Genomic DNA, 26,051 nt, shown 5'->3' with positions numbered 1-26,051 from the left:
CCAGAGGAGGGCAACCAAAATGGTCAAAGGCCTGGAAACGATGCCTTATGAGGAACGGCTAAGGGAGCTGGGCATGTTTAGCCTGGAGAAGAGGAGGTTAAGGGGTGATATGATAGCCATGTTCAAATATATAAAAGGATGTCATATAGAGGAGGGAGAAAGGTTGTTTTCTGCTGCTCCAGAGAAGCGGACACGGAGCAATGGATCCAAACTACAAGAAAGAAGATTCCACCTAAACATTAGGAAGAACTTCCTGACAGTAAGAGCTGTTTGACAGTGGAATTTGCTGCCAAGGAGTGTGGTGGAGTCTCCTACTTTGGAGGTCTTTAAGCAGAGGCTTGACAACCGTATGTCAGGAGTGCTCTGATGGTGTTTCCTGCTTGGCAGGGGGTTGGACTCGATGGCCCTTGTGGTCTCTTCCAACTCTAGGATTCTATTCTATGATTCTATGATTCTATGCTGAGCAGAGAGGTAGGAACGGGAAGAACCCAACCCGCCCCTTCTCCTCTCACGACTCGGCCAGAGCAGCGGCCGTCCCATGATGCTCCGCGGCAGGCGGTCACCTCGGCTCGTCTCGGCCTGCGTTCCCGGCATGCCGCGCGCGGGCCCTCGCCTCAGCCTGCTAGAATCAGCAGCACTACTAGCAGGCGGGGCCGCCGTCGCTGTCGTCTCCTCCTCCGCCTCCCCGCCTCCCGTGTGAGACAGCAGGAGGAGCGCCCGCCGCCTCAGGAGGAGTAGCCACCCCGCCGAGCCGCAGTAGCCGCTCGCCTCCATTACCGCCGCTCTTCTTGCTGCTGCTACTATTATTGTTGTTATTGCCTCCTCCTCCTCCTCCTCCTCCTTCCCCTGCCGCCGCCGCTTCCCCGGCCGGCCATGCCGTCTCGGGCAAGGTAATGAGCCGCAGAGCCCCGGGGTCTCGGCTGAGCGGCGCTTCTTCCTCCGGCACCAGGCAGCACTATCACCCGCGGAGCTGGAATGACTGGCAACCCAGGTGGGCGAGCGGGCAGGCGGGTGTCTTCTATGGCGGAGGCGGCGCGGCCTAGGGTCTGAGGGCAGCGTGCGGGTGCCTCCCTCGCTCCCCTCAGCCTTGGCAGGGGTCGGGCCAGGGAGGAGGCCCTGAGGCAGGAAGGGAGCCGGCCGCCCGGGGTGGGGGTTGAAGGAAAGTTGCCCTCTCATGCGCCCACCCGCCGCCACGGCAGGGCTCGCCTGGCGCGGCCTAGCGCGGAGAGGGAGAGGCTGGCCGCTTCGGCCCGTGTTGGGGATCGTCGGAGCGGGAAGGAGGAGGTGGCAGGAGACGGGGGAAGCCCTTGCAATTTCTCTCCCTCGCGGCCTACGAGGGAGGGAGGTCGCGGGGCTTCTCCTCCCGCCGCTTCTTCGGGTTGGTTTTGAGGCCTAGGGAGGTTTAAAGCGGGTGGGCAAATGTGTGTGTGGAATCCCACCCCATTTCTTCCTCTGTTCCTTTCTTATGTCTGTGTCTCTCCACCTCCACCCTTGTTGGCAGGGCCTCCGTGGAGATACTGGTTCCGGGTACGTGTGTTTGCGGGGAAGTTTGCTTTCACTCTCTCTCTCTGCATGTGTGTGACAAACCCAGTGGGCTGGTTGGAGGTAATAGGCCCCTTGCGTGGTGGGGTTTTTCCTAATTCATAGATCTTTTATTTCTGGGGTGGGAAAGAGGATTTGGCATGGGGTGGGTGGGAAACATGTATATTGGGGGGAGTTTTTGTACGAAGAGGTCCTGCCTAGGAGGTTGAACTCGATGGCTTTTATGTAACTTCCCATCCAGATGTGATTCTACGAGTGGGTGGGATAATTTATAGAGAGGCACCCCCCCTCCTTGCCAGTTGAGGAATAATAAATATTAATGGGCTGTGCAAAAGCTGATGCCATAACAAATGCTGCAATAGAGCAAAAGCACGAAATACAGCATCTATACCCACAGTAGATGACTTTGGTTTGGGATAGGTAACCTATGGCCTTCCAGATGTTGCTAGACTCTCAACTAAAATCACCTCTGGCCATTGGCCATGCTGGCTGGAGCTGATGGGAGTTAGGATCCAGCAACATCTGGAGGGCCACAGCTTTCCCAGCCCTTGTGCCAGGTACCGTTTCCATGCACGTTCCCATGCTCTGCTTCTGCAGTTCTCCTTCCTATGATTGATGGAATTTGAATTAATTGTTCATTGGATGCCTTCATCCACTGGGTTAATTTCACAGGACTTTGGAGTTGCAACTTTGTTGTCTAGATGGTAACTTGTTGATACTGTCTAGACATAAGGAAAGCCTGGTGATTTGTGTCAAGGATTTAGTGTCTAGTTCAAAATGCATTTACAGTACTTGAAAGGGTTTGAAACCATTAACTCTTAAATTTGGGTTTTTTAGATTGCTTATGATGCTGTTAGATTTTACATTGAATCTAGTATTTTAAATGGGTGATAAAATTAAATCAATGGTTTGGATTTTCTATTTTTAATTTTAAAATTTGTCATAATTTGGTCTAATATGTTCACTATACTTAGGTACTCAGGACGTATCTTTTCACTTGCAGCACATTGGTGACATCAAAGTGCATGTAGGCTGTAGTGCTATACACAGTTATTTGAGTTCTATTAAACTCTAGGACTTTAGAATAGATGTTTATAGGGTTGTGCTATTTGTATCAATGTTAAAGAAATGGATGTGAGGTGATAATGTCATGTACCTAAAGGATGATAAGATTTATTTATTTTATTTATTCCATAACATTTATATGCTGCTTGATTGTTTTAAGACCTCTAAGCAGTTTACAAAAAATAAACATTGGTTCTGTTCCACATTTTCAGGTGTGTAAAAATAATAGTTCAGTTTTGCTTGTCAATAATATTGAGATAAATCATTTGACATCGCCATAAAGGGCAAATGAGTTTTGTACTGCAAATTGGTATCCAAGGAACTACTTGGGCATGGCCATTGTGGTTTTTTGACCACTAAGAAGAGCAGGCCCCATATCATACCACAGTCTGCTCATCAAAGTCCCCTCAGTTTCAAAAATGATTTGCTATGTGACATGTGGGGTTACTGTTAAAAAGAAACATGTAAGTAGTTTTTTTTCAAAAAACTGGATACTTATCTCTTGATCTCCAGTTTTCCCAGTAGCATTTATTTAGTGGTGTAGTGGTTAGAGTGTTGGACTAGGACCAGAGAGTCAACAATAGAGAGTGCAGGACATGAGATTGCTCCTAAAGCCAACACTGCTAAACCGCAACATAGAGGGGTTTGTTTGTAAGGCAACAACAGTGTTAAACAGAATGTTGCTAATTTTTTGAATAATGGAAAGAGAGAAGTTATAAATTAATGATGAGAGGCTAAACTGAAGGCACTGTATAAATAAAATTGCATCAATGTCATAATCGCATTTGAGAAAAATCACTTAAAATGCATGTTGGCAACAAGCTTGATGTAATCGGTCCGAGAACCAACTTCATCCTTTCAGATACATAAATGATACTGCTAAGATACACAGCACTCCAGTTTGAATGTATTGTAAATGAAGGACTTAAGGTGAATTGTCATAGCTTTTTTTGTGGAGGCTTATTCTTTGGATGTAGATTCAATTCCAGACATCCCTAGGTAGGGCTCCAGGAGTTGCTGCTGTCTGAAACAATGGCAAGGTGTTTGATAATAGATGTTGGTGACTACTAGGGCTGGGTGATATATCAGTAAATCATCCAAAACTGGTTTGAAGTCCATATCATGATATTGGTCTCATAATTTTTGACCTGGCAATATACATGTGTATGTGCTATGCAAAAATCACAATGTGGGGAAAACCGTGGAGCCAGCCAATGCAGCTCTTGTTAATTCTGTTGGCTCAGCTCTCTCCAACCTCCTGCAGGGGGCAGCAAATCACAGGAGCAAGCTCCGGCAAAAATCACAATGCGGGAAAAACCAGGAAGCCAGCCAATACCTCTACATAGCTCCATCCTTATTTCAGGCATCATGATATATTGGTATATCGCTATGTTTAGCTGATGATATATTACAGTGTTGAAAACCAGTGACTACATGAAATAAAAATATAAAAATTTATAAATTTTGAGGCTGTGGGGAGGAAACTTTCCCCAGGGAAAAAATTGAAATTTTGGGAAAGATTGAAAATATGTGCTGTACTTTCTTATCAGACTTAAAGGTAGTTTCCTGTTTTAACAAAAGAAAAGGTATCATTTATTATATAAGATTATTGTAATATTAATTTATTGTATTTTAAATTATGTTTTATTACATGTGAACAACCTGTCTATCTATATATGACCCACTCTTCTTACTGGAGCTTATGCCTAGTAAGCAAACATAGGATTGAATCCTAAAAGGATAAATACCTTAGTTTTGCAGCAGGGTGTCTTCCCAAGAATCCTTTGATGGTAGAGGTGAAAAGTTGACCACAAGGGAGGGACCAAGTCAGAAGGACAGCTTCCTAATATCTCCAAATTAGGTCACCAGAGAAGGCAAGCAGCAATTCATGAACCATGTAGGCCCTTTATGTTCCTTTCTTGAAAAGGACAGCACCTTTTAGGTGCAGAAATACGTATTGGATTTCACTTGACTTGTTGTAGACATCTACAATCTTCAAATAAATTATCAGTCCCTAATCTCTTCATACCATACACTTTGAGTGGGTAAAACATTGTCTTAGGCAGCCTCCTAAGTTCTGCTCAAGCGAGAAATACTAGAGAATGCTTCACTTGATATGGTTAATCTCTATGTTACTACATTGATAGAAGGGACTTTGGGTAGTGTTGTGAAGAGGGCCATTTGTGTGGTGAATTTTTCAATAAACTATTGATAACTCACCATGACCATTAACCATTGAAATTGCATTCCCACTAAAGGCTCTAGCTTAAACTCTAGGCATTTCCAGGAACATTTAAGTTTGCTACCTTTTTCCTGGCCCTGTTTCTTTAATTGCAGCCTGGCACAGGTTATACAGGTGAAGTTTTTCTTAGAGTGGAGAAAAGCAATGGGAAAAGCTTCTTCTGCTAGTTTCCTAATTGTCAAGCTGCTGTCAAAGGCACAGGAGCAGTACCAGTTAAAAAAGAAAGAAAATGGTAATCCTAATAATTGATCCTCATACATAACTCACTACTACTTCTTCACTCTGTTGCGCCTTATTACATATCTTTTGATGTCCTCTGTTCCTGCCTTCCTCTTTTTAGCAGCTTCAGGAAAGCCTTTTCCATCTAGAAAATTCAGCTGCATGCCTCTTGGCTCTGCATATGGTTTCCTTCTTCTTTTGCAATCATGGTTGTCAGTACAATATTTACTATGGGAGCACTTATCCTTCTTCCATAGATAATTCCGGTCCATATAGTAGTTGTGCTGGATAAATATTTTTATAGCTTTATTTTTCTGTGTGTGTACTGTATTTTTGTAGAATAGTAAAATTAAGTTTCTACTTTAAAATCCTATTTCCTTGGATATGTTTATAGTAAACTGAGAGACAAAGCCAACCTCCACTCAAGCTGTGACTTTCCCTTTTTAGTATCTTTGTGGGTCATATGATGGTGTGAGGAGTAGCAGGGGTTAGGGTAAACATATACTTCATTTAGGAACTGTCACAACTTGCTCTGCAGCATAGCAGCACTTAGAATAGAGTTTTATCATTTTTGAAGGCAAAAAGTCATGTGTTAAACCTGCCATTTTTTAACAAACACACCATTTAAAGCACAATGGTTGCATGTTCTTCAGAAGATGCAGTCTCAAAGCTTCTCTTTTCAGGAAAAATAATCACTCTTCTAGTAATGTTGAGGTTGTGTCAAATATTACTTTCAATTCTCCACAAAACTGCTGTTAAAGTGGGTAGTATTGGCTTCTTGTTCTTACTATGTTTGCAGAGCCAAGGTTGCAGTATGGTTATGATGATGTAGCTGATGTGGTGAGCTCTAGGTGTTGTGGACTGCAACTTCCATCAGTCCCAACATGGCTAGTGAGCATGGATGATGGGAATTGCACTTCACAACACGTGAAGGGAAGTAGGATATCCCTGGTCTATAATAGCTCAATATCATATGCAAAATGAAGAAAGAATGGAAGTATCAGTTCTTAGTGTGCTATACTGACAGTTTAATGAGAGAAATAATAATAATTTTATTATTTATACCCCTCCAATCTGTCTGGGTTTCCCCAGCCATTCTGGTCGGCTTACAGCATATATAAAACATAGTAAAATATCAAACATTAAAAGCTTCCCAATACAGAACTGCGTCCAGATGTCTTCTAAAAGTTATGTAGTTCTTTATCTCCTTGACAGCAAATCTTACATGTAGCTAGAGGGGGGGAATTGCATTATAGTGGTTTAGTTCATTAGATGGCAAAGTGCGAATTATTAACTACAGCTAGAAATAAGACATTACTGAAAATGCATGGCAGTTATTGAAAATACATTGTCAGCTGCTCTTTTCAACTCGCTTTGTGGCGGGGGGAGAATGGATGATATCAGATGTTATGCAAGAGGAAGAAATGGGAGTTCTTTCCCCTGCAGCCCCTCCAAATCTTCTCTGGAGGGTCCTCTAGCACTCTAGAGCAGATTTGGAGGGATGGGGGGTATGGAGAGGAAGGGGAAGTTCCATTTCTCTAGAGGAAGTCACTTCCGTTCATGAATGGGCAGAATTGAATGTCCCCCAATGTGTGCCTTGATGCCTTCACTTTTCCATTCTCCTGTACATGGCAGCCAATGAGGTTGGTCAGGGAGAATTTGAATAAGATGACTTGTATCATTTGTTCATTTTGCTGCATGTTGTAAGAAACAGATCCAGGGAATTGAGCGCTATCACACCATCCATGGCTGTCATTTTTGTTGTCTCTTGGAGATTGAATGTGTTGGGTATTAAGATGCACAAGCGAAAGTCTTACTCACATGCGTTGGGTTGTAGCTAAGGTGCCTTGTGTGAGCAGATAGGACTTCACCTTGTACAAGGCAATCCTCCCTGCACTCCTGTTTTGGCAATTCTTCACTCCTACTGGAAGCCCTATTCTGCGACTTTTCAGAGTGTCTGGTTGGTTGAATATTTATATATGGTAGATGTGTGTTTTGTCTACCTCTAACTAAGGGCACTGTGGGACATTACTAATGTGAAATTGACTTGGTTTGTTTTGTATCCTATTATGTGTTGCTTTATATATTACAAGAGATCAAATGAGTTAAGGTGAGCAGTTTTATTACAAACAAGGAAGAGTATTGTGGTATTTAAAGGCTAACAAATTTATCATGGCATGAGTTCTTTATTATTGTGAAATGCATTCGTGAGGAGAGGTGAACTGTGCTGCTTTGGGATTTTTCCTCCAACAAAAGAATGCTAACAGATACTTGTAAAATTCAGAAGCTTCAGTTCTAGTGGTCTCTAGCAACCACAGAATTTGGTTTGGATCCTCATTCGGCATTTGGGAAACAGCCTGATTTTGTTCGAAGCAGTTTGGAGACTATCCAATTTGGCTTGCGGTCTGAAGTTGAATCAGAGTTGGATGAAATTTGCAGGCGTTGTAGCCCCTTCTGAGAGGACGAATCCTGTCAAATTTCAAGGGCAACCTTGCAATTTTAGGTTGATTAAAAAGGGATTCACCTAATTTCCCCTATTATAGGGCAGTTTCTATGGAAATAACATACATCAAATAGGTTCTTCCTAGATAAGAAACCTGCCAAATTGCAGACAAAGAGGTCTAGTGGTTTTAAGGTTGCTTTTTTTTTGGGGGGGGGGTAAAATATCCTCCTCCCTCCCTGTGGTTTATGAGCAACAGTTTTACTCTGAATATGGCACATAGATCTTAGAGGTGTCACTATGAAGGCAAACTGCCAAATTTCAGGAGGATGGTTGCATGGGGTAGGGATTAAGAACTAGAAAAACAGCTTCAGGCAAGTGTTCTGCTCAGTTGGTACCAAAAGACGCAGAAACCAAGTGCAAACAGATTAGATAGAAGTGGATATGTGAGCATGTAACAGACATAGAATGACTTGAATGCCCAGCATTTTCCAAGCAAACGCCATGAGCAGAACTAACAGAGCACAGAACAATAAAGAAGATAGCTTTGCCAAAGCGAAGAGCCCTGGTAAAACCATTATCTCACAGTAGAAGCTAGACATATCAGTCTTATAAGAGACCTCTCTTCACTTTCTTCTCACTTTCTGTTTTCTTGGCAAGCAGGCTGTGGGGAAAATGTTTCTGTTTCTTCAGATATGCTGGCTGCAACTTTTTTTTTTAAGCACCTCTGAATCTCTGAAGTACTCAGAATCAGTTTGGTGGTCCTCAGTTCAGGGTACTTTGAAAGATCCAGTTTTGGGCTCATAAGCCGTGAATCTGTCTGAAGTGGCCCGCTTTGGTCTTGTAATTCATCTGAATCTGATGCATAACCCAGTGTTGGGTATTGAATACTTTAACAGGTGAAGGTTTACTAAAGTGTCAGATTTGATCATCATTTGTATATATTTTGTTTTTAAGGTTGATAATAGATATAGGATTCTGAGAGAGCTGCTCTACTAGATGAGAGCTTACGACTACTAAATCATGGGGGCACTTAATCAAAATACTTTTTGTTAGTGGGCAGAGGGGGTATGGGGAGCTGAGGAACCTGTGATGTCAAACACTGACACTGGGGAGCTTTTTATATTAGCCACGTCTGATGTTGAAAGTCCTTCCATGCAGGGTGGAACTGTGTAAACTTCCATATTATATCACTGATGCATGTATTTCACTGGCCTAAAGTGTGGTGGAATAGATATGTTCATCATGCTAGGTCAATATTTGGTTTTTAAAAGGCGTTTCCCATATGGGAATGCATCTCACATAGCTGCATAATATTTGAGTCTCCCTTCTCTAATAATAATTCATAATTTTCTCTGTCTCTTTTTATATGGTGAAAACTTGAGGACTGTTGATAATTTGACCTGACTTGTTTAGGGAAGCTTTTAATGTTTGATGTATTACAGTATTTTAATATTTTGTTGGAAGCCGCCCAGAGTGGTTGGGGAAGCCCAGCCAGATGGGCGGGGTATAAATAAATAAATAAATGATGATGATGATGATAATAATAATAATAATAATAATAATAATAATAATAATAATAATAGCATTGAGAAGCTGTTAGCTGTGGGCTTTCCTGTTAGCAAAGCATATAAACTTAGGTTTCTGCAGGTTTATCATTTGTAGGAGCTCTTTAAGTTTTTACAGGTTTTACTCCACTGAAATTTAGTTCTTAACACCTAGTGCTTTTGCTGTGTCCTTGATGCACTTTTAGCTGATGCTGCAATAAATTAAATACAGAAATAGGTGGTACTGACCTTCTCTTCATACATCTGCTTAACTTGCTTGTTACCTTGATGAATTTTTCACTGGGCCAGAGATGTTTTATCAGCTGGAACTCCGCTTATCAGATTGTTAAGCCACAGGGAGAATTCATATGTTCCACAAGCTAGTGAATACTTCTCTACCCTTCCAACCTTTCCTATTTAGAGATCAGAAATTCTAGAAATATGGGAATAGTAAGGGCCAAATCGGAGTAGAGCACTCACTTCAAACATTTCTCTTTTTGCAGAACTGACAGTGTATCAGCTGACCAAGAGAATTTAAAATACTCTTCATCCAGAGATCGGAGTAGTTCTTCTTCTTATGGATTACAATCCTCGAATTCAGCGGTGGTGTCTCGACATAGACATGATGATATCAGAGTCCCCACTGACATACAGAATGAAGAAAAAGGTACATAATTTGTATTCATAGGTAAAAAGGAATACTGCCAGTGGAAATAAACTAGTTTGTGGTCTAGATGAGGGGTGGCTGACTTTTTCAAACCCATGGTTTCATTGAGGGTCAGCTGCTCCTCTGAAGCTGCTTGCTAGCAGTGAGCATGCCGAGTGCAATCTTGTATGCGCACACATTCACCATACACAGGTTACACATGCATCAAGCACACGTATTCACACAGCTGGGGAGTGGGGTTGACTTACAGAAATGCAGCAGACTCTCACACAGAGATACTCAGGCAGGCACATGGGGCAGGTTACAACAATTAAAACACAATATTTGCATTAAAACACAATATTACACAATGTTAAAAATGGTTTAAAACAACTTAAAATTACAGAAATAGGGTGGGTACTAATACTACCTTCTCTTTTGTTGCCATCAGCTATGTAAGTGGTCCCCAAACCCTGGTGGTGGTGTGAGTAGCAGTTATGGGACTGGTTTTTTGAGATAAGTGTCACAGACTCTAGGAAGTCCTGTATGTTATCATGAAGACTTGTTTCCCTATTGAACAATATATGGGTACTCCTCTCCAAGTGTCCCCTGTGGAGAGCATGGCTGCCTCCCCCGACCACCTCTCTCATGATATGCAACCCCATGTTTATGCTAGACTTATTCTCTTAAATGATGGTTTAAGAAACACCCATTGGCTCAAGCACCACAAAGCTGAGAAACTGGAAAGTAAGGTCTCTAATGCCTTAACAGATGTGCCCCGTGATCAGTGATGATGTTGTGCAATGTTACAAACTATGCTTGCTTACATCTTGCCCTTAGGCCAAAAAATTGCCTCATTCTTGCTTCAGTTCTCTCTTTGCTCTTACCCTGATACAACATGAGAATTGCACTGTGCATGCTTAACTTATGTGATAAGCGGACTGGGCCTCTTTACAGCTAATTAAGAAATAATCACCAAACTAAAAATGTACGCTTTGGTGTGAATATCCACAAAAAAGCATTCCCAGATCTCTAATGTCTCTTAACTCTTAGATCTTAAGATAAATCAACTATTGCACCACACTGCCTCTCCACTTTGGACAGGAGCACTGTGATGCTGGCAGTGTGGTCTAATGGTTTGACATGTGAGTCACAGGATACATTGCCACAATTACGACCGTATTTTTTCGTGTATAAGAGTAGGTTCCCCCCCAAATAATGTCAAATATTAGGGAGCATCTTCTACTCTGGGCCGTCTCCCCCCATTTTCGTAAATCTGAGTCCCCCAAAACAGGGGCGTCTTACACATGGGAGGGTCTTATAGACAGAAAAATACAGTATCTCTCCACGTGACCTACACCACTGGGTTGCTGTTAGTATGATTCCAATATTTAATCTGTCTTCCTAGTGAACATTCTGAGGGTGTTCACCGTGTGGGAAGAGGTTCAGTGTCAGGCAGTGTGTATGTGTTTCAGTCTAGGGTGATTGTGAGGGGGTAAGGGGTGTGTGGGTGTTGTGTGGAGCAGTGTGTGGGGGTGGCTTTTAAATGTACGGTTTCAGTGTTTAGAGTTTCAGTGCAGGGTGGGTGTGGAGGTTTCAGGATGGGGCAGGGATTGCATGAGCGTTTTCATTTATGGAGTTATTTGTCTGGATAAACAGAAGGCAGGCCACAGTTGCTGTCTCTCTACATGACCTAGTTAAATGGTGGTTGTGAGATGAAATACTAAAAGAAACTCACCGCTGTCAGACCTCCTGTGGAGACAGTTGAGTGTGGGATGGGGTATTTGTGAAGGAGGTTTCAGTGTAAGACAGCATATATGTGGTGTTCATGGGGTAGGGCGCATATTACGTTGCGGAAAACAGTGGGGTGGGTGCATGCATGGCTATGGGGTGCATCGTCCCCCATGACAGTTTCTAAGGTGGTCAGAATTATTTATTTTATTCATTTAGGGCATTTATATCCCACCTTTTTCTCCAAGGACATCAAGGTGGCACACATAGTTATTCCCATCCTTATTTAATCTCCATAGCAACCCTGTGAGGTAGGTTAGTCTGAGAGGCAGTGACCAGCCTAAGGTCACCCATTGAGCTTCATGACTGAGTGGGGATTTGAACCCTGGCCTCCCAGGTCCTAGTGCAGTACTCTAACCACTATACCACACTGGCTCTCAAAGCCATATACTCCCAAAACTTTGGTGTCCCCCTGTGTTGCTATTGCATCACACAGTCACACGCGGTATTGTAGTTTTACAATGGGAGAGCATGTATATTAATGGGGTGTGGTCTTCCATGAGTTTCTTGGGTTTCAAATGTGCCCATGGCCCCAAAAGGTTGACAAGCCCTTATTTAACCATTGCTTCGCACTATGATATTTCATAGTAACAGAGTGTAACAGAGGTAACAGAGTGATTCATAAACTTAAATAAATAACCATCCCCGCTAAATGTATCATTCAGCTGAGAAGGACAGGTAGCTCTTAACCTTGGAAGTTTTTCAGAAACCCACAGTTCATGGCTGTCAAGAGAAACTAACATGGCCCTGGCACCTTTTCTTCTAGGTGGCTACAGTGTCAATGGAGGATCTGGGGAAAATACTTATGGTCGGAAGTCGTTGGGGCAAGAGCTGAGAGTTAACAATGTGACCAATTCTGATTTTACCAGTGTTCAGCATGGGAATCGTGCTTTAGTCACAAAAGACATGAGGAAAACACAGGGTAAGTGTTGTGTTGTCCTGAAGAAAAAGGGAAATTCTGTTTTTCTGGCAAAAAAAAATCCTGTTGCTACAGTAGCACTAGGATCACTGCTCAAAGTAAAGTAGAGCCCTATTAAATTTTTGCAAACTCAAAATCTCTAGCATTTTGTCATGATTACACTTTAGTTTGTATAAATTGGGTATACTTTGTCTCTGAAAGTACTGCAAGAAGAGGCTTTTTCAATGGTAAGAATGATCCTTGGTCAATTGTTGCAGGTTTGGATTTGCTTCAGGGCTAGAAATCTTGTACTAAAGTTACTGCAAGTTGTGAGGTAAAGATGAAGTAAGCCTATTGCGTATATGTTGCTCCTTGGTAATTGTTTATTTTATACTTTATACTTGGATAGAAGCATGCCCATGTGTAATATCTCAATTTTAGAGCGATCATTGTCTTACTCTGATGAGTCTCGACTGTCAAATCTTCTTCGGAGGATTACTCGGGAAGATGACAGAGACCGAAGACTGGCTACTGTAAAGCAAATGAAAGAATTCATTCAGCAACCAGAGAACAAACTGGTTAAGTATCTTCTGTTAGCAACATATTGTTACTCATATGATCTCTCTTGGGGCAGGTTTCTGGGTTGTAGGGGCAAAGAATGAAGGTTTGTCAGCACTGTCATTGGTTGCAGGATAACTTTGGCTCCAAATACTCTCAACCCTGCATATAAGCTTTCCTCACTGACTATATCAGATCTGAAGGAGGGAGCCAGCTGACTGTCCCCACAACTTTGATTTTTGGAGAGCAGTTAACTGGCATTTCACCTTCCTTCCCTCCTTTGATAACGAGAACCTTCCCTGTTCATCCATGTCCCACAGATAGGAAGGAGTAGCAGCAGCTTGCTTGCTTGCCAGAGGGAAGAAATAATTTCTGGCCAGGTGACTTCATCCTGGTGTGACTGACTTTCCATGGCAGTTGGAAGGAAGGAAGTAAAGATCAGCTGTGCCACAGATAAATGAAGGAAAGGGACTGGTCTTGAGGGTCCCTTTTCCTTGTAGTAAGAAGTCACACTGAGAATAATATACATCAGCTGGCATATATTTATCAAAACATATTTTACCTATATACCACGAATCTTGTGGTTAATGCAATTTGCTTGGACTATTTCCCAATAGCTTTGTTTTATATTTGTATCTCTAAAGAGGTGTTGTGCATAACTTCGGATAGACTTGCACTGAAACGTAAGAAAAATGGGACATGGTTTCATCCAGTTGCTAATATTAACAGAAGGTGTTAAAAGCGACCTATAAGTGAAACAATGACTGCTTGCGCTGCACATTTTCCCTCAAAGTCTTCATGGATATCATGAAGGATGTTTTTAGTGTATCTAATGTATGCTTCATAGATTAAGCACTATTGCACTCAGCTTCCAGTAAAGCAGTCACACCCGTGCTACGAACAACCAGGAATGATATACACTTTTTGGAGGGACAAAAAATATGATGGCAAGCAGTGGTGTTTATCTTTCAAATGACAGAACAATCTGAATTTAAATTACAATAGCAATTGTTTTAAAAGGTGTATATGTTGGCTATTGCAGGTGCTTGTTAAACAACTGGATAATATCTTGACTGCCATACATGATGTACTTAATGAAAGGTAAGTTGGGCTGATGCATTCTTGAAGTTAGTGTATATGTGGCCAGCAAGCCAGGTAACACCTTCAACCTGGAAGCTGCTGCAGGAAGGACAAAGCACGGTTCATATAAAAGGGAAACAAGCAGCATCCTGCTTGCTTCTGACCAGCCTAGCCCAAATGTCTCATGATTACTTTTGGAAATCAATAACTGAATTCTTAGTTGGATATCAGTGGGAGCATACCATGTAGTGAATCTGTTGCTAGGCCAAGACAGACATCATCAATTTGTTCAGGATTGATGCAGGCTTAGCACTCCTGAAGCAATTAATAGGAATTGACTTGGATTTGCTTTGGAGATTGGCTTGAATTCTAGGAAGTGTGTTTCATTGCATGTTTCCTCTATGGTCAAACCTCAGTGACTGCTTTGTGGAGTATGCTATCCATTCTTGACCTCCAGTTATTGTGGGTTGGGTTCAGAGTGAGCTAAGAAGTGTGAGTCACAGGTATATATTTGCATATCTATTTGCTGATACGTCCAGGCAAAATGAAGCAGGGACAGAGCTGAGTCTGATGGAGACCAGTGAAATCCTATGGAGCATGCAGAATTTCAGTAACTGCTACTACTAGACATAGTAGTTCCTGGGCTGATTTAGAATGGCAACTGTGGCAAGAAATTCTGAGCTGCTGAGATAGGGGAGAGACAGAAGGTAGAGTCCTTCCTACCTTCCTCCTTGTGTCTCACATTGAACCACACACAGCACTTTAGTGTATAGAGCCCATAGGAAACAGCTTTCCATGCTCCTGCTCCTTATCTGATTCCCGCTTGTATGTTGGTACCCCACAACCCCGGGCAATATGCTACCAATATGCTGGCAGGTATCCATGAATAAGTAGATTTGTGTGAACAGAAATACTTGGGTGTATGTGAATGTTCATCTGTATGAATGACGTTTTGATTTCCGTGTGAGAGAGTCTTTGTGCTTGTAGATGGAGGGGAAAGCACAGGACAGAAGGGAAGAGGAGACATTTCATCCCTTTTGCAAATGCCTTCAACATGCTTAATCTTCAGGTTACCACCTGTGAGTTGGATGGAAAGAGAAGGGAAGTGGAAGGAATTGACAGCAAACCATGTGTTTCCACATTAATGGAAAGTTCTAACCAGATCATAGCCATTTATTCAAGTCTTTATTGTCCTCATTTGCTAAATGTCTACTGTTCATGACTGAAAATCCTTACCACTACTTTTTCTTTTTTCATAAATGCAGTAGCAAATTGCTTCAAGAACTCAGACAGGAGGGAGCTTGCTGTCTTGGACTTCTTTGTGCTTCTCTGAGCTATGAAGCGGAGAAGATCTTTAAATGGATTTTTAGTAAATTTAGCTCATCCACTAAAGATGAAGTTAAACTTCTTTATTTGTGTGCAACCTACAAAGCACTGGAGACTGTGGGAGAGAAGAAAGCATTTTCATCTGTAATGCAAGTAAGGATAAAAGTTAAATTGGAGCATTTTGACTTTTCAGATACTGAATCATTTTCTGAAATGAAGAAGCTGAAATTTAAGCAGGCTAGCATATTAGCACATTGAAACTTCATTTTAGATATTGGGCATAATAAACAGTTTTAGAACTTTGTGTACCTGAAATCCATAAGTGTTGAAATGTAGATTTGATGCATATTTTAATGTGCATTTTATAATGTTTATTTTTAAAACTGTTGATTTTATTTTTTATATATATTTAATGTAAATTGCTTCCAGGTTTTGATGATAAAGCAGCTTATGAATCTTGTTAAATAAATAAATGTGCTGTAGTAATCTGCTATAACTGATTGGTCTCCTAGCTCAATGTCATAACTTTTCACTGCTAGAAATTGCCTGCCAACAGAATTTTAAACCAGTTGTGGAATGCTCCAAACCTATTGAGACTACTTTCTGATCTCAGAGCATCTCCTTAAAGGCGTGTGATGTCCACATTTCTGTTTAACCATGAATTAAAATTAGTAGAGTTGATTAGTGTCTGGAAATGATGGTAGAAAAACTGACATGATGGGCAGGAATTATTCAGTGGTGGAGCCTGAAATTTAGAATTGGGGTAAGATGAAGGGGCAAGTGGGTTATATAAAATGAGTGGAAAAATCTAATAGTAGGAGCAACCCTTTGTTTTCTCTCAGTTGGACTGAGGTTCATTAGAACCAGTATCCCTCTTGCCAGTCCATCCAGACCCATCTCTCCACCCCTGTAAAGCATGTGTCAAACATAGATTGAGAACCAAAGCAGTTCTACTCAGAAGCAGGTCTACTGCTTCATCAGCAGGCATTTCTACACGTTGTTGACAAGATAAATTATTTATTTAAATAGTAGTTATTGATGCACTTCTGTAAACAGCGTGGTTGGTTTTTTTAATATATAGCCTGAATAGTTTTTGTTCAATATGGGTTTTTTGGGTGCACACTTTTTTTTCTTAAAGCTCGTCATGACTAGCCTGCAGTCTATCCTTGAGAACGTGGATACACCAGAATTGCTGTGTAAATGTGTCAAGTGCATCCTCCTTGTGTCCCGATGTTACCCTCACATTTTCAGCACTAACTTTAGGGTGAGCACCTTTGCTTCTCTTTCTTGGTTTTAGATCGGTATTGACACATGTGCTACAGGTGGATTAATTTTTCTGTATTGCTTTCCAAGGACACTGTTGACATATTAGTTGGGTGGCATATTGATCACACTCAGAAACCTTCTCTGACACAGCAAGTGTCTGGTAAGTCTTAAAAAATAAAATTTCATGTGATGACCTTAATAGATGTTCTTGGCTTCCTTCTGGAAGGTGAAGTGTTATTACTAGTGTATACTTCACTTTGCTTATAGTGGAATGAGGAAATAGTATTAGTCACAGGGATTCAGTTAAAACATGAATCTCTGGGCTTGTGGGAATTTTGAGAAAGTGCTGTTGGTATCACTGTCTTTGATTGCTTCTCTCCGTGCCCTTCTCTACGTCCCGGTCAGTCTCCTTCCCTTCCTCCCCACCCCACCCACCCACTCTTTTTGCTTTTATAAGAGGAATGGGTAAATATCAGAGTAAAATTAAAATGGACCCCTTCCTTTGTGTCCCCGCAAAATCACCATCAAATTAAAGCTTAACTGTGACAGACCTTACAGTAAAAATCATAAATCCAGTTCTTGCCTGCAGAACAAACATAGATCTGAGGCACAGATCCTCATGGATCTTCATGATTTTTATTTAGGATGACAACAAAGCCACAAGGTGACCTATGATTTAATGCAGGTTTTGAAGGGATTTATTGTAAAAAAAATAATAATAATGAGGATACATGTTTTTGTTCCATGACAGTGGTAGAAAGCACCAGAACTGTGTTTATAATTTTTATAGTTTAGTTAATGGAAGATGGTAGTGATCTATGGTCGAGAACCAGTGAAAAAAATTGTGTAACTTCAAGAGAATCTGCTTTACTGGAGCCACTCTCCCCCCCCCCCCATTTTCTTTCCCATTTCCCAGATTCTTCAGTTTTTGCTTCTGCCCTCTCTTTCACTCTGCTTTCTGTACAACTGCTCAGGGCATGATCAGAGCCTTGAAAAGCTCATAAAACTGAAAGAGGAAGTAGGGGAGAATAGCACTCCTCTTTTCATTTTTAGGTGCTATTGAAGGCTCACTCCTTCAACTTCCTCCTTCAGCTCTGTATGCTTTTCAAAGCAGGAAAGGTAACTACTCTCCCCACTTCTTGATGAAGGGTGCAATGGGTATGTGGTGAGCATGGTTTTGTGTGCGCTAGGAGAGCTCCTCGGGGGCACCACATTGGCAGCCCCAGTGTTAAAAGGAATGTCTGGCTTTCCTGAAGTTGAACATTTTTATCAGAATCAACTTGTTGAAAAATAAAATAAAATAATAAAATAAATTAGTGGCATCATACCATGGGAAAATGATCTGGTTTTCCCAGAGGTCTAAAGCTGGCTTTCTATCAAAATTGTAATGTGGTTTAATTTATACCTATGCAAGAACCAATAACTGAACTTGGGGCAAGGGCAGAGTTAATAAGGTGTTCTTTTGCACATTCCCATTTCTTGCAAATACGTTAACCATGAACAAGCTTGGATCATTGCCAAATTCACATACAAGAGGGAGATACAGGTAGGCTCAGAGGAGTTCAAAGTTTGCAGAAGTAATGGAATGGAGTATCCTGGCATAGGTGGCTGGAACCGTGAACATGAGCATTTCATATTGCAAGTGTTCCCCCCCCCCTCCAACAATTGCATATGAGAAAGCTTCCTGCCCTCTCTCCCACCCACATTTCACATATAGGGCATATTCATGTTGCAACTATTTTGCTTTTTTGTTGCTGTTCATTTCATTGAGGATGTAGTTTTGTGGAGACCTCTCTGAAGTAGTGGCCAATCTTTTCCTATTTTTTAGTAATATACACCCCCACCCCATAAGACCATAAAGTTGCTATGTGTCAGTAATTGTGCAGCTCCCTCAGTAGACTTTCCTCTTTTAATGGAATGCTGGATTCTGATAAAGCCTTCCTTCCTTAATCCGAATTTCTTCAGTGTTGTATGTTGTGTCCCTTATTGCAGATGCCCCATGTCCCGATAATACCCAGCCCTAATGAAGACCAGTGTTTGAAAGTTTAGTTTTTTATTGGCAAAGCACTTGATTACACCAGCTTCTAAGGCACAGCAGCCTTAGCTACTTCTGTTGCTGTAAGCCTATTCTTGTCCATGGAGACAGTGGTGGAGGGGACAGAGGAGATTCTAACAGCCCAGCTCTCTCTGGGACTGTCACTTCCACCTATGCACCTTCCTGCAACTCTTTCCTCTCCTCTTGTCTCTGACTGCCCGTACTTTCTCTCTTCTTCCTTCCCCTGGCTCCCCCCTCCCAAATTGCTGGCTCCCTTCCCCTGGATCATCTTCCTGCCCCCACCCCGCCTCCTCTGCCCACCCCTCAGACTCCTGCCTGTCCCTGACACCCTGCTACAGAATCTCCTTTCTTTCAGAATATAGTTACCTGGCAACCTCATTCAATTCTGTAAAGTTCTTTTTAACTAATTATGAAATGAAAGATACTTTATTTAATTTCCCAATATTGAGTCACATCCACACCATGGCTTTGAAGCATGTGGCTTCGCCCAAGGAATCCCGGGAGCCTTAAGTTTATCCATCACAGAGCTACAATTAATAGCATTTTCAACAAACTATAGTTCACAGGATTCTTTCGGGGAAAGCAATATGCTTTATAAGTTTATGGTATGGGTGTGGCTTTCATTAGGTAGAATTTGGCCACAAATGTTCTCTGTTGACTATGCCTGGCTTATGCATTCTTCTAAATGAGTCATCTTGCTCTGTTTTTGATTTTCCTGATAAATGTAACTGATGTTATAAAATTACCACTGTGTAGGATTTATTAGAGCTGGTTGTTTGTTGTGTGTACACTTCACTTTGAGTTGACTTTGTTTCTGAGTAAATCAAGTGTACTTTTGATCATAACTTTGTTTTTATTGGTTTGGCACTTTGTACAGGGTGGTTACAGAGCCTCGAACCATTTTGGGTAGCTGACCTTGCATTTTCTACCACACTTCTTGGTCAGTTTCTAGAGGATATGGAAGCGTATGCTGAGGTAATAAAATGTTGGTCTTGATAAGTGTTTACAAAGGAGCAGGATATTGGGTATTGTTGGATATTGTGCCTTCCCTTGCATATAAACAATAGGCAGAATAGATTAGCACACTTTAAAAGCATTGTAAGGGTCAGGGAAACCTGTCTGAACATATGAATCTTCAGTTTTCACTCAAAGCTCATTTTCAGCGTCTCCTATATTGCAAGAGATGGTGTTCTAGAGGGTTGGTGCTACCATAGTGAAGGCCTACTTCCAAAAAAATCATCAGTCAGCCGACCAAAGATAGTAGAAGCAAGGCCATTTTTGAAGGTCTTAAGATTTAACAGCTAAGCATCATAGCTGCCAAATTCTGCACTAACTGTACCTTCTGGAATATGCTTATGTTAGCATAGAGCTACAGTATGTTGCACTGTGGGGTTAGAATATACATAGCTTGCAGTTGTGAATTTGCATTGGGTATATGCTAATTACATTTCTTCATGTAGGACCTTGGCCACGTGGCTTCTGGAGAATCGGTAGATGAAGATATTCCTCCTCCTAGTGTTTCACTGCCCAAACTGGCAGCACTACTTCGAGTTTTCAGTACCGTGGTGAGGAGTATTGGAGAACGATTCAGTCCCATTAGAGGGCCACCAATTACTGAAGCATACGTAACCGATGTAAGGCTTCCTGTCTTTCATGTTGCATACCTAAAAACCCTTTGTGGCAGTGAACCCCAAACTGAACAGGAATCTGATAAGCTTGTTGCCTCTTCTCCTTAATTGTTGTCACCCATCGGTTGACATACTGGGTGCTTCCTCCCCAACCTTTCTGTTGGGAACATGCCTGCACCACAGGTGTGTAATTCCAGAGCATCAGATGTCACTGGATTAAAACTCACTGTTCCATACTTTAGTTTCAATCAGCAGAAAAGGACCTACGCAGAATACCTCTGTGGGACACATTCCAGCCAAAATTAACCATCTTCAACCCCTGTTTCTTTCAGTGGGATGAGGATGTGCTTATATCTTTTCTGTTTAAACCTCTGGAAGATGCAGTTGTGCTTAACTTTTGCATTGTTCCCTGTGTGCTGTCTGTACTTATGCCACCAGACTTTAAAATCATTTTCCATTTTGATGTGCAGTAGTGGTTATTAGTATTTTCTAGTGAAAGCGTGTGGCCGGAATGACTCCAGATGGTTGTGCAGTTTTACCCTCAGAGGAACTTGACAGCACTCATCTTTCAGTTAATTGTATCTCTTTTCCCTCTGTTTTCAGGTTTTGTACAGAGTAATGAGGTGTGTGACAGCAGCAAACCAAGTCTTCTTTTCTGAGGCTGTATTGACAGCTGCCAATGAGTGTGTTGGTGTCCTGCTTGGTAGTCTGGATCCCAGTATGGCTATACACTGTGACATGGTCATCACTTATGGATTGGATCAGCTGGAAAATTGTCAGACTTGTGGTACTGATTATATCATCTCGGTGTTGAACTTACTGATGCTGGTACATACAGTTCTCATAATATCTCACTTTAATCATAGGTTTTTGTTTGTTCATTTGACAATTTAAGATTATGAGTGAGTGTACAGGGAGACCATTCTCTAGCTTGATCTTGGTATCTATAATAATTTTATGGCCTTGAGCAAATCACTGCTTTTCCAGCCCCACTTCTCCATCTTTAAATGAGGAGAAAGGTGATTTACCTGATAGAGATGTTTGGAGGGATAGGAAGGGTTTAATAGCATTTTAAGGATTTAAGTACTTTGTAAATTATGGGATCACTTCTTATGTTTGTATTTTTAAAAGCTTACAATTTCTGCTTGCCAAAATGTTGATGTTTGTTCTAAATATTGGCTCTGGTGCTAGCAGCCATTGTGGGATTATATCATTCCATATCCTTTACCTACCCAGGCAGCATTCATTAACGAATGGCTTAAGTCCTCCTGATAGGCAAGGAATCATGTGACTAAGCTTTTGTAGCTACCCGTGGCTCTTTAGGGGATGGGTAGGTGCCTATGGGGCTCTTTAATTCTGGTGGTTCCTTCCTGTCTGAAGCTGCACTTCTGGTATGCCTCAGATTTCTTTTGTCTGTCATAGGTGTGGCACTCTGGGCAGAACAGATACTAAAGCTTAGTATGATTCCTTGCTTCTCCTTGGTGGAGGGAGGATTTAAGCCATTTGCTTTTGGATGTCTTGTTCACTGCAAGAGAGAAACCACCTTCACAATAAACATCCTGTGTACCTTTCTAAGTTGCCAGTGGAAAGAAGAAATCTAAAATTGCCATTGGCTAAATATCTCAGCAAGCTATCAATGTTTTTCAAAATATGTATTTGACTTAAAGTGAAGATTTGACAAGTAAAAGTATAATGACAAGTCTTCTTCTCTGTCCAGATTGTTGAACAAATAAATACAAAGCTTCCATCATCATTTATAGAGAAATTGTTTATACCGGAATCAAAATTGCTTGTACTCCGCTACCATAAGGAAAAAGAGGTAAGCAATAAATGGTTACATTCATGCCACAATTGCTTAGATGCACTTTTAGATTTTGCATTTTGATGTTAATTTCTAAATTAAAAGAAAGCACATATGTACACACCCTTTAATTTTACAACTGACTCAGTGTGAATAAGCTGTTCTGCATGGTTAGTAGCTCAATTCATGCATCATGCCCAATTAGTTTGCAGTGCTGCTCGAATTGACAACCATAACTGGCCGTTGCTCCATCTCTGGAGGCTGTTGTGCCTAGAAACAGGAGTGGACTTAAGGAACCAAGTGCTAAGAGAATGAGAAACGAAGGCAGACAAGCAACTCTAGAGTATGCTTGGCATATTGAGCTGCTGTACTTGACAAGGCTCTTACAGGAGTTTTGTACAAAGGCCACAATATGCTTGGAGCACGCTTTGGGTGAAACAACTTTTTATTTTTAGGAGGATGGAAAACATTTTTGTTTGATCTTGATTTTATTTGATTGTTTCTGTGCTAGATATGAATGACACTACTCGTCCCCTCCCTCTGCATCTCTATAACACACAGCTTGCATCATTTGATAGCTCTCCCCTTACTCTCTGGAGAGGCTTTTTGGGGTGAGGGTGGTGATGGGTTGCAGCGCTGAAGAGGTTATCGAAAAGACTGGCTGCCTTTTTGCATAAAATTGGATACAACCCATAATTGACACTCTTGTCATGGTCCACAGGCAGTTGGTGAGCCTTCTCGTTAATGAGGCTATGAATCAGTCCCATATAAACCATGAACAAATTTTATGAAGTAAATAAATAATGTTTTAGTACTTTAACTTTTGTATGTTTTAAAGTATAGTTGTGATTTTTTTCTTGATTTCACTGTTTTATTTTTTTTGTAAACCACTTTGAGGATTTATTTCTTACAATCAAGCTGTGTATAAATTTTATGAGTTGAATAAATAAATATTTCCATCCATGATCGCTTATCAAGGGTTTTACATAAGGGTGATATCCAACTTTAGCCATACGCAGAGTAGGCACACTGAAATCGATGAACTTAAGTCCACTTGCTTCAGGGGGCGTGCTCTGAGTTAATTGGATGTTGTTCTAAATCTTTATGCCTTTCGGCAGTGCATGTTATAACTGCAGTGTGGGCATTCACTTCCAATAACAAAGACTTTCAGCTGTGATTATAGTAATTGTGGTTGTTCTAAGGAAACATATTTTGTTTATTACTATTTTATTTGTTAAAAAACCACTGCTAAACCACCCTTCATCCATGCTGATGCCAAGAGCAGCATACAGTGGGCATGGATAAAAATTAAAACATGCCACAAAGAACAGTACAGTAAAAACAATCAACTATTATAAAATTAGAGGCAAGTAAGATAAAGTTTAAGAATAGACTAAAATGCCAGATTTATTTTATACCAGTACTAAAGGTAAAGGTAAAGGGACCCCTGACCATTAGGTCGAGTCGTGGCCGACTCGGGTTGCGGCACTCATCTCGCTTTATTGGCCGAGGGAGCTGGCGTACAGCTTCCGGGTCATGTGGCCAGCATGACTAAGCCGCTTCTGGCGAACCAGAGCAGCGCACAGAAATGCCGTTTACCTTCCCACCGGAGTGGTACCTATTTATCTACTTGCACTTTGACGTGTTTTTGAACTGCTAGGTTGGCAGGAGCAGGGACTGAGCAACGGGAGCTCACCCCGTCATGGGGATTCGAACCGCCAACCTTCTGATTGGCAAGTCCTAGGCTCTGTGGTTTAACCCACAGCCCCACCTGTGTCCCAGTACCATAACCTTCAACTGTGTTAATGATTGTGAAGAGTGGGCAAGCTATAGGTAATGTGTAATATGCAGCTCCAAACCTTTGTGACATGCTGATTTTCTCTTGTTTCTCAAGGTGGTTGCAGCAGCACATGCAGTGTATCAAGCAGTACTAAGCTTAAAGAACATTCCGGTTTTGGAAACAGCCTACAGGTTGATTCTTGGGGAAATGGCATGTGCCTTGAACAGTCTTCTTTGCAGTCTGCAGCTTCCAGAGGCTTGTTCTGAAATCCAACACGATGCTTTCAAGAACCATGTTTTCGATGTAGCGAATGCAAAATTTGTTGTTATATTCGACCTTAGTGCTCTGACTACAATAGGAAATGCAAAAAACTCATTGATTGGAGTGAGTATGTTCTACAGTGTAAATATGAATGGCAATTATATTGCTAAGTGCTTACATCTTAGTGGCTGTTTAAAATTTAAAATCTGGTATAGCATCATATATATTGTCATGTCATTCACTTTGCTACATTGAAGGACAGCCACACATTTTTACTTGGGTGGGAAGTTCTTCCTGGGTTAGAATGGTTTAACAATCAACTTAACTCTGCTGTAGGAAACCTTAGCCCAGCCAGATGCTGCTGAACTACAATTTCCATCAGCCCTAGCAATCATGGCCAGTGGTCAGGGATTATGGGAGTTTTATTTCAGCATCATCAGGAGGGCCAGAGGTTCCCCATAGTCACTGTAACTAATTAAAGTAGACATTATCTTTGCTTTATTAGCTGCAACACAGGGTCGTATGTCAGTACACAGTGGGGAACACATTTTCTGTTTTTCCTCTCAATGCCACATATGAAGAGAGAGTTCAAACACTAGCTGAAGTCACTTGGCTCTTTAAGATCACTTTATGGTGATTTCAGTTGTGGAAAATGTCCAGTATCTCCTGTCCCATCCCCTTTTGTTCTTGCATCACACTTTACAAGAAAACTTCTCGTTGTTGCTCAAATGTTAGTTTACTTCTAGTTTTGTGATTAGGTAGCAGTTGTGAGAAGACATAATCATGCTTTTTCAAAACAAAACAAAACAAAAACTAAATGAATATAGTACTGACAGCAATGTAATTTTCATAAATACTTTGTTCTTTACTGTTGCTTGCTTTGGCAGATGTGGGCTCTATCTCCAACAGTGTTTGCATTGCTGAGCAAGAATTTGATGGTTGCGCATGGTGACATAGCAGTTCACTTTCCTGCAGTCCAGTATGCAGTGCTCTACACCCTCTATTCACATTGCACCAGGTGTGAAGGCATTCATTCCATAATGTAAATGATAAAATAGCAGCGATATATCAGTTCGGGGACCAAATGCACTTGGTTGTTTTAGTTGAACAATGGAAGGTATTGTTAATACCTTATCAGTGTACTGTGTGCAACACAGTAGGTGCTATTGTACAATCTCCATTCATTTTAATGGGCATCCCCTCATAAACCACAGTCAGATAATGATGGCTGTGTTAGAAGATATCTGTTGTATTGTACTTTTTTGTTTTCATGAGTGATAGTGAAACCTCTGCTCTTGGCTGAGGTAATTTCTTAAAATGCTAAAAAAAATCAGAAAGCAACAGAGTAAAATGGGCAGTATGGAGTGTTCCTAGTGAGTCTCTTTAAGAGAGAAAGAGAAGTGAGAGGATTGGGTTACTGGGATTAAAAACTTTTTCTAGTTGCAAGAAAACCCTAGATTGGCAAGCCTGAATGAGAAGCGATTCTAGGAGGCAGTGAAGCAGGGTGGGTTGGGTTTTTTTAACATTATGAAGCTGCAGCAACATGTGGTGTTAATCCTGTGTGTGGTCACCAGATAGTAAACATTGAACTTTGTGTTGATCTCCAGGCACGACCATTTCATATCTAGCAGCCTCAGCTCTTCCTCTCCTTCCTTGTTTGATGGGGCTGTTATTAGCACTGTAACTACAGCTACGAAGAAACATTTCTCCATAATACTAAATCTCCTGGGACTTTTACTTAAGAAGGATAACCTTACGCATGATACCAGGTAACTAGTGCTTTCTCCCCGTCCAAAGAAGACGTGTCTCTGACAGAATGATTGGTACTAATTAAACACCAGCAGTATATTTATACATAAAAATGAGGGAACGTGATGCATTTATGTTTCTCATAACAGTTTGTGG

The 26,051-nt window shown here is 41.3% G+C and overlaps 1 protein-coding gene across 1 annotated transcript in view; it reads left to right on the top strand.

Moving 5' to 3' along the window:
* Positions 1-638: 638 nt before the first annotated feature.
* Positions 639-26,051, top strand: part of SMG1 (SMG1 nonsense mediated mRNA decay associated PI3K related kinase) — a 75,675-nt gene continuing 50,262 nt past the window's right edge. The window contains exons 1-15 of the mRNA XM_081169304.1: positions 639-991; positions 9,559-9,722; positions 12,259-12,414; positions 12,832-12,968; positions 13,991-14,049; positions 15,294-15,507; positions 16,493-16,618; positions 16,708-16,780; positions 19,554-19,651; positions 20,137-20,310; positions 20,908-21,132; positions 22,022-22,123; positions 24,000-24,269; positions 25,034-25,164; positions 25,754-25,915. Coding sequence (XP_081025430.1) covers positions 894-991; positions 9,559-9,722; positions 12,259-12,414; positions 12,832-12,968; positions 13,991-14,049; positions 15,294-15,507; positions 16,493-16,618; positions 16,708-16,780; positions 19,554-19,651; positions 20,137-20,310; positions 20,908-21,132; positions 22,022-22,123; positions 24,000-24,269; positions 25,034-25,164; positions 25,754-25,915 — 2,189 coding nt within the window. The 5' untranslated portion in view covers positions 639-893. The remainder of the gene's footprint in view (positions 992-9,558; positions 9,723-12,258; positions 12,415-12,831; positions 12,969-13,990; positions 14,050-15,293; positions 15,508-16,492; positions 16,619-16,707; positions 16,781-19,553; positions 19,652-20,136; positions 20,311-20,907; positions 21,133-22,021; positions 22,124-23,999; positions 24,270-25,033; positions 25,165-25,753; positions 25,916-26,051) is intronic.

The sequence above is a fragment of the Podarcis bocagei genome (genome assembly GCF_964188305.1).
Source record: "Podarcis bocagei genome assembly, chromosome: 14".
Classification (NCBI taxonomy): domain Eukaryota; kingdom Metazoa; phylum Chordata; class Lepidosauria; order Squamata; family Lacertidae; genus Podarcis; species Podarcis bocagei.
Note: the sequence above shows the minus strand (reverse complement) of the source record. Positions and strands in the feature narration are given on the sequence as shown.